At 39.8% G+C, this 13,779-nt stretch overlaps 1 protein-coding gene across 1 annotated transcript; it reads left to right on the forward strand.

Moving 5' to 3' along the window:
- The first annotated feature begins 2,458 nt into the window (after positions 1-2,458).
- LOC134490620 (extracellular tyrosine-protein kinase PKDCC-like) lies at positions 2,459-13,537 on the forward strand. Its single transcript, XM_063293786.1, has 7 exons — positions 2,459-2,985; positions 4,899-5,021; positions 5,602-5,873; positions 7,699-7,778; positions 7,887-7,991; positions 9,645-9,821; positions 13,152-13,537. Exons 1-7 carry the CDS (start codon positions 2,512-2,514, stop codon positions 13,253-13,255), a joined length of 1,335 nt encoding a protein of 444 aa, XP_063149856.1. The 5' UTR covers positions 2,459-2,511; the 3' UTR covers positions 13,256-13,537.
- The last annotated feature ends 242 nt before the right edge of the window (positions 13,538-13,779 follow it).

Consider the following 13,779-nt stretch of genomic DNA (forward strand, 5'->3'; position numbering starts at 1 on the left):
AGTTACATGTTCTGAGAAACTTTCAATTTTATGCATATGATTGCAAACTGCTCTTACATTTCCAAACGTAAGAGCGGTTTGCAATCATATGCATAAAAAAAAATCATGCAATATCTTTTCTAGGAAGAGTACAAGAAAAGATTGAACAAAAATAGAGCAGGAATGCTGTAGATTCCTTGTCTTAAAATATCAGGAAATCACATTGATAGGTCTCGGTGCCTTCCAATTCATATGTTAATACTTACATTTTTGTGCCTTCTTTTTTAGTCCCAATCATAAGAGTAATTGTGAAAGGATCTGTATTTGTTCTACTTACCTATCTTCACATTTCATACATTCAGAAAATTGTATCTGGTACAAGAAATAGCATCTCAAGAATTTTAACTCTTTTCTTCAAAATAAAAAGTAAGTTCCTAGTTGCAAAGGCTTGAAATTCATTGTAGGAAAAAGTAGCAGCTTCACAGAAGTAATTTTCATTAGGATTGTAACTGTGATCCTGAAAAAGTGTTTTTAGGAATGCTTCCCCTCTTTTTTAAAGCATTATGAGCAGTGCAATTTGAAGTTAATCAGCAGGTACTTATCACTGTATATAAGTAAAAATAAGCATAACATTATTAATGAAACTAAAGTGCCTCCATACAAACTAGATTTTATAATACTCCCAAAAAATAATATAACAATACAATGGCCAAAATTATTTTGGAAAAACAATGTGACAGTAAAACAAATCCTAATAAGCTTTAACTAAAACATATTCTTTAAAATAAAACCAATTTAAGAGTGCATTTCACTATTGGGTCAAACAATGTTATTCCTAATCCTGTATTGTCTCAAGAGCATGAGTGCAGTTCCATCCAGTGATGCTCTAAAAATGCCCTAAACATCTTGTTTAAGTAACTCCAAAATCCAAGCATTAAAAAAATGGCAATGAAATGGAAGTTGTTTCTGTTGCTGCTTTTTTAAGTGTTATGAACCCTGAAGGATACCAAAGTACCAGAACAATAGGGTACAAGTCTTCTCCAACACACAAAAATTGTGGACACTCAGAATGCCTGGAAACCTTTACAATATGTGATAGGACAGGCTGTGAGGTTCTTCATGTTCTGCACTTGCACTCTATTTTATTAGTTGTTTTATTTGTATGCTGTCCTTCCTCCAAGAACCTAGAGCAGTGTTTCTCAACCTTGGGAACTTTAAGATGTGTGGAATTCAACATGGCTGGCTAGAGAATTCTGGGAGTTGAAGTCCACACATCTTAAAGTTCCCAAGGTTGAGAAACACTGACCTAGAGCCATAGATTGTTTGCCCAACAACCCAAGGTAGGCTAAGCTGAGAAATTTAAATTGTAATTTGCTCAAGGTTGGGTTTATACACGCTCCCTTCAGCAGATCTATACCTTTAACAGCAGCAGGAGTTTCAGGCAGTCATTCCAAACTCCAATAACCTGGAAAGTGTGTGGCAAACTTTACAAAGTAAATAGCATGGTCTTTTCTGCAACACTTTCAAAGTGTTTTTTGCCCTCCCCGGATGACAGTTTTCTTGTACTCTTATCCCTCCAGCAACAACTGTAAAATGAAAAGTGGGGGAGAACACTCTTTTCCTCTCCCAAATGCCTTTGTTTGATACTTATAACCCAAGTTTTTCAAAACCAGCATTTGAATATGTGAGCTGGTCCATCAAAAAGCACAGCTCTCTGTGGCTGGAATAGAAGTTGGAGGCTTTATTCCTGTGGTTGACAAGATCTGTGGTGAGCCATCATTCATCACTCAATGTTGGGGTCATCTTCAAGTGATACTTGTATTTAATCAATTCATCTGAACTTTGTAGCAGAGGCAGATCAGCTCTTTTTTTATAAGAACTTTATTAAAATTTCAAAGTTAAAATACAAAATATAGAGTATAGAAAAGCTTGAATACAGAACTAAAGAAAAAAGAATAATATAAGGAGGTGACTTCTGACCTTCTCCAACACAGATATAGATGCTTATATAAATTTAATCTCTTACCATCAGTTAAACTTTTGCTAACATTATTTCTAAAGAATAAACAATTTAATTGTCAAAGCCAAAAATCAAAATTCATTTTTTTCCGTTACCAACAAATAATCCAAAAGCGGTTTCCACGTAGAACAAATCCAGTCACGGTATTTTCTCTTATCAATGCTGTCAACTTTGCCATTTGAGCCAGATCCACCCTTGAACAGCCGTCGCACCATTACACCTCGCCACTGGAGAAAAGAGAAAAGTTGTTTGGGTTCCTGTCCCCGCCCCGGCCCCAGAAGAGGGAGAGTCCTCCAAATCATGAATGTGCATAATTCGGGGGCGGGGACCTCTTACTTTCCAGAGTCTTGCTTCGTACCCGATCGTTTGCAAGGCCAACGATCGGGTAGGTGGGCAGTTCTTCGCTGGAGGCCCGCCTCCCTGTCTGAAGCCTTACCTTTCTCCTTTCGCCAAACTCAGCTTTTTGCTCAGGCGAGCTGCGCGCCAGTGCGCTCCCTCGTTCCTCCTTCGCCATGCAGGGTCCCGAGACGCTCCTTGCACTGTTAATCATGCCTGCCCTGCTTGCGTTGGCCCTTGTTATTTCGGGCCCTTGGAGGCTCTTAGAGTCCCAGCCGCCTCCGAATTTGATGCGGGAACTGGAGCAGCGGCAGCAGGATCTGAGCCGCCTGGCAGCCTCTGTCCAAGCCCGCGCTTCTCCGTCTCCCGCAAGGCGCGCCGCGGTCGCAGAGCCTTTGGGTTGCGCGGAACTGAACGGCCTGAGCGACGTGGGCGTGGTGGGCGCTGGCATCACGAAGCTGGTGCTGAGGGCCGCTCTGTCGCCTGGTGGCAAGGAAATCGCTCTGAAATCCGTGCACTGGACAGGCAACGACGTGAGTCGCTGTGTTCAACGCTACGGCCACGCGGAAGGTTGTTTCCAGCTCGCTGCTTTCAAGCTGTTGAAGGAGACGGTTCTGCTGCAGAGTCTGGATCATCAAGGCATCATCAAGGCACGTAGTACCAACCGCGCGCTCGGGGAGGAGGGCGGGAGACCCAGCCTAGGGTCGCCCAGCCTAGGAGCCTAGCTGAATGTGCTGGATAGTTGTAAATACTCCATCTTTCTTAAGATGTCTTACTAATTACTTTCTCCCCACTTTCAACCACGTGCTGGTTGAACATGCTTCATCCAAGATTGTTGATCTGTCCTACATACTTCCATCTCCCCGATTAATAGTTTTAAAGGTGTAGCTCACGACAGTTTACTGGGAATGGATATCAATATCTATAAACTGACTACCCTTATGGCAGAGAGCAGCATATAAATGTTTAAATAAAATTAAGAGGTTCACTGGTTTTTGTAACATAGCCTGGATTTTAAGCTGTCACCATTCTAAAAATGTTCTTGTTTTGAGTCCCACCTCAAGTTAACAGGCCCATCCGTAGATTTTGAGGGGAAATGTTACAGCCAAAAATATTTTACTTTGTGAATTATTTTGTGTGCATTGTAACAAGCATGCTTACTCTTCCAAAATTCCTTTAGTTAGTTTAAGGGGACCTATTCTAGGTTTATATACAATACACAGACAATCAGTCACTTAATGACTGATCAGCTGAAAAGACTTCATGGTTCTAGCTGGATTTGTTGGAGGGGACAATGCAGACTTCGAGTAAAATGCATGATTGCTGCTATATTACTTGCAGACTTCATCATGCAGCCTGTAAACTCCAGAAATTTGCTACCACAAAATATGAAGGCCACTTAGTTTGATGGTTTTAAAGAGGATTGGTCAAATTCATGGCAAATTAGGCTTTTGGTGGTTGTGTTTCATAAACAACTACATAGCCTCTGAGTATCGTAGTGGTGATGAATCTGTGAGTCTTGAGATGTTGTGACATCTGGAGATTCTCAGCAGATGGGAGTGCCTAGCTGATTGTGGCAGGTCTTGGAAACTGAGCATGGTTGGCCCTATTTAGTCCTTTGATTGGTGGCCATCTGGGAATCCAGGACTGTTAGCTAGGCTGGGAAGTTGAGAAGAACATGTCAGAAAAAGGCAGGGACAAACCACTGCCATGCTGTTGCCAAGAAAAATGCGTAATAGTGAAAAATACTATCTTTTAATACCTGGAGGGCTACGGGGTTCCAGCTTTCGGAATACCATTTGTTGGGGAATAATGAGAGAAGCCTCATTGCTTTTTTGCCTTGTTTGTAAGCTTTCCTTGGGCATCTCAGATGGGCTTCTGGGGCTCTGATGCACCCAGCCCTTGTAGTTTCAAGATGTGTTCTCTGCTATGCTTTCCTCTCACCCTCTGTGAAAAAGCCATAACACTTATTTAGGCAGTAAAGATAAAGGTGAGGAGTATCATGCAAAATATGACAATTGAGTTTGCAATGTTGAATAAAATAGGAAATATTTGACCACAGATATAAAGCGTAGTTAGATAACATCTAATTTGAATTCTCTTTCTTGGTTCAATTACTGTTAATGGCCCAGCAGTTCATAACTGGTGGAAAAAACCCACAAAAAGCAGTTTGGTACACCTTTTTGGAAGAAAATTACTGTTGGCTGATTTGTGGAAAAAAGAAAGGTGAAAGGTCCCCTGTGCAAGCACATGTCTGACCCTTTGGGGGGACGCCATTAGTGATAAATAAACATAAGTAGGAATAAAAAGTTATCTGGGAGGTGGAAACCCACGATTTCAAAATGCAGACTAATTAACTTCATGATTTATATCTAGTACCAGCATGCTTGGCATCAACTATGTAAGGCATACACTTACTGTAGCAAGAGCAGTTGAATTTTAAAATAAATCTTCATTTGACCTTTCCCACCATTAGCAAAATGTGTTTATCTGTTCTTTTAGAAAAATAATTTCTATATTTTGCATCTGTATTAATACTGTATTCTGCATTTCCTCCTGACAGCTGCATGGTCAATGCTTTAATAATAGCTTATATCCCGAAATGAAAGTGGTTTCTATGCTGGAGCTGGGAGCCCCTTTGGAGATGATTCAGCTTCTGCAGATCCCCTGGGAAGAGAGATTTAAAGTAAGGAAACCAAAGCAAAGGAGAGTTTTATCCGTAGCACTGGACTCCATTCCGTGATAGGAAAAAGGGCCTAGAGTCGGTCTTTGCTCTTGAAAATATGGCAACAGAGTCTGAGTGCTGTTAAACCTCTGTGCAAATCCTGTGGACAAGTCACTTCTGAAAAGTCAAGCCTCTAGGTCATGTAAATCTGTGGGTCTGGAAGCTATTAGAACTGTGGTCACACATCAGTGTCAATATATCTGTCAACATACAGGCAGAAGCATATCCTCTAAGCAACTGAAATTTCTGGACTGTTTCAAAGGCAACTTATCTACAGCACACCACTAGTAGTCCACTTAACTTCAGAATGCACGTTTAAGGTACAGTTAAACAATACGGAAAGATTGCCTGTGATCCCATAACTTTTTATATTAGGTTGACATACACACATGAGGCCTTAAGTTCTTGCCATAGCAGGTATAATTCTGATGAATTGTGCATTGAGCTGCAAAAGAGTAGGAAGAAAGAAAGGTAGGCTGCTGATGTTAAAATGTAAGAAAACTTCTTATGTGTTTTAATATGTTTACGACCTCTCTTTCAGATTTGCCTGGATCTGGCAGAACTGCTGTATTACTTGGCAAATTCTCCTCTGGGTTCCATCGCTCTTCTAGATTTCCAGCCAAGGCAATTTGTTATGGTGAATGGGATCCTGAAAGTTACAGACCTGGATGATGTGAGCACTGAGGAACTGTCTTGCAAAAGAGATCAGGACTGCATTCTCAAATTCCCCACAAAAACCTTCTTTCTCAAATGTGCCAGCCACGGGAACTGTAAAGGAATAAATGAGAAACGGAATCTTTTCAATGCGTACCGGTAAGTTGGATAACATTTAGAAGAAAAAGAACTGGGGAAGAACATCATCACACTTGCCATTTATTTTTAGCGGTTTCCTTCATGTAATATTTTCTTCTATGTCAGCCTTCTCCAGCTACTGTCTTCTGGTGTATTAGGTTTGCAATCCTCAGAATTCTACCTATGAAGTCCAGTGTGTCTGGAACCCTGGGTCTTCTATCAATATATCTGGAAAGTGCTAATTTACAGGTTGTTCTACCTTACTATAATTCGTTAAACATTTGTGCATGGTGCAAAGTAATATTCCAACTAAAGATATCTATTCATGGTTATCATTCATAAAGCTTTACCCTGGAAACCACATATTATATTACTTTTGGATTGCTTTCAAAAATTCCTCAGGGCTGGGGAACAACATTGGACAGTATGTATGACTGAACTTGGTGAGACAGATGGCTGAAAGTAGATAGAAGGAAGCAGTGCTGACCTTGGATATTGTTATACGTACTGAGAATTAAATGATTGCTTCTGCTAGTTCAGTGGATCTCATTTAAGAAGGAAGATGGAAGCAGGAAAATCTTATTCTTTCAAAATTTGCTTGATGACAGTAAGGCTTAAATCCAAGCAAACTTGGGTGGTACTAACAAGTGTTTCCTAGCCTTACTAAGAAGCAACAAAAAATATATGTAGGTCGTAGCAGATAGCAGATCCCAAAAAGTATTCTTTGCATTCATTAGTATGAATATAACATTGTTCAAAATTTTGCTGAGATAAACGTAGTTGGTACTTATCATATGAAAGAGGGCTCCTGAGCCTTTTTCCTGCATGACTGACCTTATTAGAAAATGAAGGGTAGCATGGCTTGTTCTCAAAGCAACTAATATATGGAGGGCACCAGATTGGAGAAAGTTGACTGTCAGCTGGGGAGCTAAGGTTGAAAGACAATTGTAATGTATGCCTTTTTAAAACACAATTTACAGGCTTGATCTGTAGTACTGTACATGGTAAGCTGCTGGGCTTTTATAAGGCCTTGAAGACCTGGTGCCTTCCCTGGCATTGGGCCAGGATGTTGGATGAGACTAGTTTTGTAATGGTTGAGATTATGTCTGTGATTGCCCATAGCTGTATTATACTTTCTGTTGTTTTTATTTTTCATTGAAGATTTTTCATTCTTCTCTTTTAGCATCAGAGTAGCAATTCATGAGTTGGGTGGTCATATAAATAATTAAATAAGCAAACAAGCAAGCAAGCCAAGCTGCATTATGGCTTTGCATGATGTGTGAATCCTACAAGTAACTTGGCCCCAATTATCTCATCAGAGGTGGGCCAAAGATTCAGGCAGTTCTTTAAGATCAGTGTATTGCTGCGTTTGCATACTTTAAACAAGAAATGGTGAATTTCTTTGAATGAGGTAATGAATTTTCTCTTGCAAGTCACATGCACTGATGCTTTTCTCCCTCATTCTATTCATTCCTCTTCCCAGGCCCCCAAAATGGGCAGATAGTCTATACAAAATGAGATATTTGGAATATGTTCCAATTTAGTTCTGGGAGGCCTATGGACAAAGCTGGAAGCACCATTTCATTAATAAAGATATCTAAGAAACAATGTTAATTTGTGAATTTATTGTGGGGTGGCCTGAACATATAGATAAAAAAATTAAAAAGCCATTGTTGGAGTAAGATAGGGTAAGATAGACTTTTCTGTTCTGAATTTAGCGCTAGCCAAGAGGCTTCAATTTCAATTTGTTAGAAATCAGGAGATTTAAGATTTTTGATATAAATGCTCAGTAAAGTCTGGAAGATTTCTGCTTTAATATGTAAGGCTTCACAATATGTTTTTTTAGGTATTTCTTCACTTATCTCTTACCTCATACTGCACCCATTGTTTTGCAACCAATTTTGAAGGATATCCTGAATGCCACAGGTACGTGCTAGTTCAAAATGTTCAAGACATGTTTAAAATGTTTATTTAAATAAGAGCTGATTTAAAGTATTTTTTGCCTTAAAACATTCCTCTCCCCTCTGCATGTAGGTGACTTGCGATATGGAGCAAATGAAACTCTAAGAGCTTTCCAAAAAGTTTTGCATTTGTACAAGTCAGGACTTTATCTGCAGAAAAGGCCTTCTCATTTAAAAGGTATGGACCTCACATCATAACTTTAAAAAGGTAAAGGTAAAGGTTTCCCTTGACGTAAAGTCCAGTCGAATCCGACTCTAGGGGGCGGTGCTCATCTCCGTTTCTAAGCCATGGAGCCGGCGTTGTCATAGACACTTCCAGGTCATGTGGCCAGCATGACGACTCGGAACGCCGTTACCTTCCCGCCGAAGCGGTACCTATTGATCTACTCACATTTGCATGTTTTCGAACTGCTAGGTGAGCAGGAGCTGGGACGAGCAACGGGAGCTCACCCCGCCACGCGGTTTCGAACCGCCGACCTTCCGATCGGCAGCTCAGCGGTTTAACCCTTCTAAAATAATTATTTAACCTCAGTGAGGAAGATCAGTCAGACTAAATGCATAGGGACCTGACACAGATAAAATGAGTTGTGCTTAATTAAAACCCATTGTAATCAGTGGGAGAAGCTAGCTTGGTCAACTTAAACCCCTTCAGGACTTGGGTCATTGACATTTTGGTAAAATTAGCTTTCCTTACAGAGGGTTGAGTGCATTGAGTAGGATTTACTTGATCTCTAGAGCTTTTCTTCTGAACAACTCTCATGCATTTAGTAAATGTGATGGGAAGTGAGGCCATACTTGCTTGCCTTGACACTAGTGAGTCTATCAGCCATACTCTTCTGCTTCTTGTTTACACAACATTAATCTGAAAAGTCAAGTAATCAACTTGAGGGCAGTCAAGCCCACATGCTTGGTTCCCTTTTAAGCATATAGCTATTAAAGCAGGGATTGGCAGTGTGGTCTGCATGAATACCCCAGATTCCTCCCTTAATGCCCACTGAGCTCCTGCCCCACCTGATATTTTAAAAATATTTATTTATTTATTTTTCAAATTTTGCTACCAATAAATAAGAAAATGACATTTTGTAAAGCAAAACTTTATCCTGCAGTTTGTGGCAACGCTTTCGAACTCCATAGTGTTTTCTCCGGGATATTAAAGAGCATTGGGGGAGAGGGGGATAGTTCCCTTGTGGTAAAGATTTATCTGGCCATGGTAGATATTTTGTGACTAGGCAAATCTTCCATGGCAGCCATTTTGTGAGTATACGCGTCATAAGCGTCAACATTCCAAATGTATCCAAGGCATCCAAAGTTGGTCTACTGGAGCAATAGAGGATGGAGCTTGTGATCATAGTCCCACTTCTATTTCATATATCCATGGGTTGTGTGGTGGCTTATGTTCTGAACATTCTAGTTTTCAGGTGGTTGCTTAAGTCAGTTTCATTATAAATAAGTTTACTGATTTCTTTTAAAATGGGGTGATATTCCTAGAGCTTGAAAAATCTTGCAGGACTGCTTTGGAAATGGAACTCTTGTTTGTCCATGTAATAAATTCTACACCCATCCAAATGAGAAAATAGAGCCACTGATGGCATAAAGACTGTCCAAGAACATAAGAATAAAATGTTATGGCTTGCCATACTGCTAATAAAGAGTGGCTTGGGTGTGTGTGAGAGAGACAAGATTTATAACTGCTTTGCATAAACCTGCCTGGGAAGATAAGTTCTGGTTGAGGTGCAGAATCTTAAACAATTCTTCCCATTTTTCTCATTTCTGAAATATTTCTGAGTTTCCTTTAAAGTCGTAATCCTTTATCTTTTCTCCCTATCCCCAGAATATGTTGTTGTAAAGGGATTCCACAGTGTGGATACAGAGGACTATAAGTGCTGGCCTTCGTATAGCTCTTTGAGATGCATGCTCTCTGTTCATAATGTAGAGGAAGCTGCCTCCATTTGCAGTTACCATCCACAGTGTCAACATTTTATCATCACACCACAGAGAACATGGACAGGTGAGAATAGGTGACGTTATGAACACCATCTAGGCTTTTTCCTCCATAGGAAATCCACAGAAGATTCACACAAGACCTAGGTATGCTTTTACTTGCATTGGGCTAAGGTTAAACTTTGATGGGAAGATATGCTCATGCCAGCCTAACACCCTCAGCTGCTTGCAAAGATCTTCACTCATTTTCTGCAATGTTGGGAAGTGCATTCATCTGCATATGTGTATAGCTCTGTCAACAATCAGGAATCCTGATAAGGCAGAGTTTCTGATTCAGAATAGCTTGTCAGCATGTTTAGATAAAAGCACTTACAAAATCTTTGCAGAACCATGAACAGCTTTACAAGCACCCACCATATGCAGGGGATATCTCCATATCCTCTTATTTTAGCCTTACTTCTGTGCAAATGACCATTTAAAACATTCAAGGTAAGAGGTCTTTCATGAGTTGGATCCATCTGTTTTTCTGCTTCACAGATTTTGCACTTGCTCAAACTGAAATTTGCTAGTCTTCAAAGAATACATCTATTTTTTCCTGTTTTTCTCAGGTACATTCATTTAAAATTTGAGATATGCTAGACTGAAATGCATATTTTCAGTCATGAAGCTACATCAAGCTTGCTCCTTCCTTCCTCCCTCCCTCCTTTCTTTCCAATTGAAGCCGGTTTACTCTCATTAAATAACTATTGTGACTACCAAAGACAGGATAAAATAATCCATGTTGTATGCAGACTTTTGTGTAAAATATCTTGGGGTATCCAAGATAAAAGTTCTAAAATGAGAATTGCTGTTATAATATTGATGATAATTCTTTTTAGCTATATCCCCAAAGTGACATGTTTCATGAATTTATTTATTTATTTATTGGATTTATATTACCGCCCCTCTCCCTCACTGGGGAGCCCTTTAATTAATGATGGGAGGAGATGGGCAGGGACAAAGTAAATAAATAAATAAAACTGATCACAAACTTTCACTGAAGACATTGTCCCATTTTACCTGACATTTCTACAGTCATCTGAGCATTAATGTGAATAACGGAGGTGCAGATTGAACAGTCGAGTATTTGCACCTTTCTCTATTGGAACACATACAAACTATCTTAATAAATTCTCCTAGTTATATTGATTTTGTGTTTAATTCTTGTTCCTAGCTGTTTCTTTTAAAACAACTTAGCTGGTATGATAAGGAATACTAAGGTAATACTAAGCCTAGATGGAACAGTATTGTAATCTATTAAGATCATCTACTAGGTTTGCAAGAGCCACTTTGGTGTAGTGGTTAAGGCACCAGGCTAGAAACCAGGAGACTGTGAGTTCTAGTCCTGCCTTAGGCACAGAGCCAGCTGAGTGACCTTGGGCCAGTCACTTCTCTTAGCCCTGGGAAGGAGGCAATGGCAAACCACTTCTGAAAAACCTGCCAAGAAAACTGCAAGGACTTTATCCAGGCAGCCTCTGAGAATCGGACACAATTGGATGGATTTTTTTTAAAAAAACAATGTTTGCAGGAATTTTTTGCTTAGCGAAAGGAATCTTTGTCAGTTGTTTCAATATTCCAGTGTGTCAGAATGGAAATACTCTTAGAACTTCTTCTTGAGCAGGTTGTTCTCTGAAGCAAAAATGTTAGGACTCCTAAGATAACTTTGGTTATGCATGCTGGTAGCTGCTGAGGCAATGGCAAGGCAAAATTGTCATTAGTCACAGTGCCATGTTAAAAAGGAATTGGTCTTCCTGTCCTCATCTTTCTGTCCTAGAAGTGGCAACAGAGGCAGAAGCTATGTAAGTGTATTGTTGCTGATTGGGTTGGTATCTTTGCTGATGGCATCAGTCTGCATCCCTGCCTAGGAGAATATCCAGTGCAGAAAGATAAAGGCAGGAAGGCGCTTTCCCTTCCATTTTTGTAATCGCTACTTGAATTACTTTAATAACAACCCTCCTCTCAAAAGGCTAGGCAGCATATAAAAAGAGGGTTCACAAACCCACCTTGACTATTGAAGGACTAGTGCAAATGCCAGTAGGTCAGTTCCTGAGCCACGGTTGACCACCTCCCACTTCTTGTTTCTGATATGGAACATTAACAAATTAACATTCTACTGCCAGACGCCTAACTATGTGCCTGTGTCTTTTGAGGGGACGGGGATAGATAGAGTGTGTCTACAGTGCATAGAATAGATAAACTGCATCTACAGGGTATCTCACTAAAGGACAAAATAAAGGCATGAATGCCCAGGAATCAAGTTCAGCTCCTGATGGTTATGTGAATATAATCATGCATTTTTTGTGGGGTGGGGGGAGGGCAATAGTACAGAGGTGGTTTTTCACTGTCTCCTTCTCGGATATAATCTGATTCAACAGTCTAGCCTGAAGGCCAAGTCCTCCCTGGTGTTTTCCCATCCAAGTGCTAATCGGGACTGACCCTGTTTAATTTCCAAGCCCAGATAGCCAGGTCATCTGATTATTTGTTTAATGAATTTCTCTAGACAAAATAGCAAGGAATGGGGATGGAGTAATATACCTAAAGCAGTGCCGGATTCATTACATTTGAGTCTGAAGTCTTCCCCAACCTGGAGTCTGCCAAATATGCTGGACTCCGTGTCCCACATCCCCATATAGTACACTGCTAGTTGAGGCTGAAAGGAGTTTTGAATCAAATCACCTGGAGGGCATCAGACTGGGCAAGGTTGTTGTAAAGCGTAGTATCTTAGGACAACTTTTTCCAATCCTTCCAAATGTACTTGGATGACAATGCTCACTAAGCTTGAGTATGTGTTAAACATGTCCTGAAGTAAGTTTATCTATCTATCTATCTATCTATCTATCTATCTATCTATCTATCTATCTATCTATCTATCTATCTATCTATCTATCACATTTCTATCACTGCCCATCTCCCCCTAAAAGGGGGACTCTGGCCAGTTTACAATAAAATTCACCTTTAAACCTCGCATCATAAAATCACCAATGTTTCTACTCCAATTTGGGTTGTACAGAATACGATCTGGCTGCCATCTTGAGAATCATAGTGCTATGCTGGTGAATTACTGTATCAATTCCCCATTTCCCCAAATCCATCCTTCCTCTCCCCACCTTTATGGTCAGAAGGGGAATTTGCACGATAGGACTTTATAGTATAGCACAGAACATGCTTTGGCCCTGATTGTGGGGGCTACTCTGTAGAAATACAGGAATCCTGTATGGACCAGGATATAAAGCATTTCTGGAGTACAATAACATTTCCATTGTATCATTTAATCTTAACCTGTGTACAATTACCTTATTTACTTCTGTTGATATTCTTAGTTCTCTTTCATACCATCTCAATTTTTTTTCCCCCTCAGGGCGTCCTCTTGCTATTTTTCAGAGCAATTTGACCTACTTAATTCCAGGTAGCACCACGGAGGTGTACGTTAAACGATCTGCATCCTCAAGAGGAGGCCTTTGATTGAGATGCCAGAGAAAACTCAGCATTGTTACTGGGACTAATATTATCGACATCAATGGATGGCTTACATTATTTCCGCTGTGAGGCTATTATCTACACCAGTTTACGTGACAAATGTTTCAATAATCAAATCCCTTTATTCAAGAACTTATGCATCCCAGGAGTAGTTCATAAGCTGTTCCATACTGTTACAACTACGCAAGTCTCAATTTCAGCCACCACTGGGATTGGACAAATTGGCTTTATGTATATTCAGTCATGATTTTCTAACTTCTGTGTTGTTTTTTTAAAAAAAGCACACACATGCATTTTTTTTTTTTTTTAAAAGCACACATATTTATTCTATGCAATTGTCTTTCAGGGACACAATAATATAAGCTTTCTCTAATTTATGCATTTTTATACACACAATTTTCCTTAATTTAGGCATTGTACACTATTTTATAAATAAGCAATGTGAAGTTGAGAAGAAGACCAATTAATCTGTGTATTAATAATAATTTATTAAACTTGTATGCCGCCCA

This window comes from Candoia aspera, chromosome 1 (genome assembly GCF_035149785.1).
Source record: "Candoia aspera isolate rCanAsp1 chromosome 1, rCanAsp1.hap2, whole genome shotgun sequence".
In the NCBI taxonomy this organism is placed as follows: Eukaryota; Metazoa; Chordata; class Lepidosauria; order Squamata; family Boidae; genus Candoia; species Candoia aspera.

Excerpts from the sequence above, each read along its gene's own strand:
- LOC134490620 (XM_063293786.1), top strand. The coding sequence starts at position 2,512 with ATGCAGGGTCCCGAGACGCTCCTTGCACTGTTAATCATGCCTGCCCTG. Across the intron at positions 7,779-7,886 it reads GGATATCCTGAATGCCACAG|GTGACTTGCGATATGGAGCA; the intron begins GTACGTGCTAGT and ends CTCTGCATGTAG. Across the intron at positions 7,992-9,644 it reads AAGGCCTTCTCATTTAAAAG|AATATGTTGTTGTAAAGGGA; the intron begins GTATGGACCTCA and ends CCCTATCCCCAG.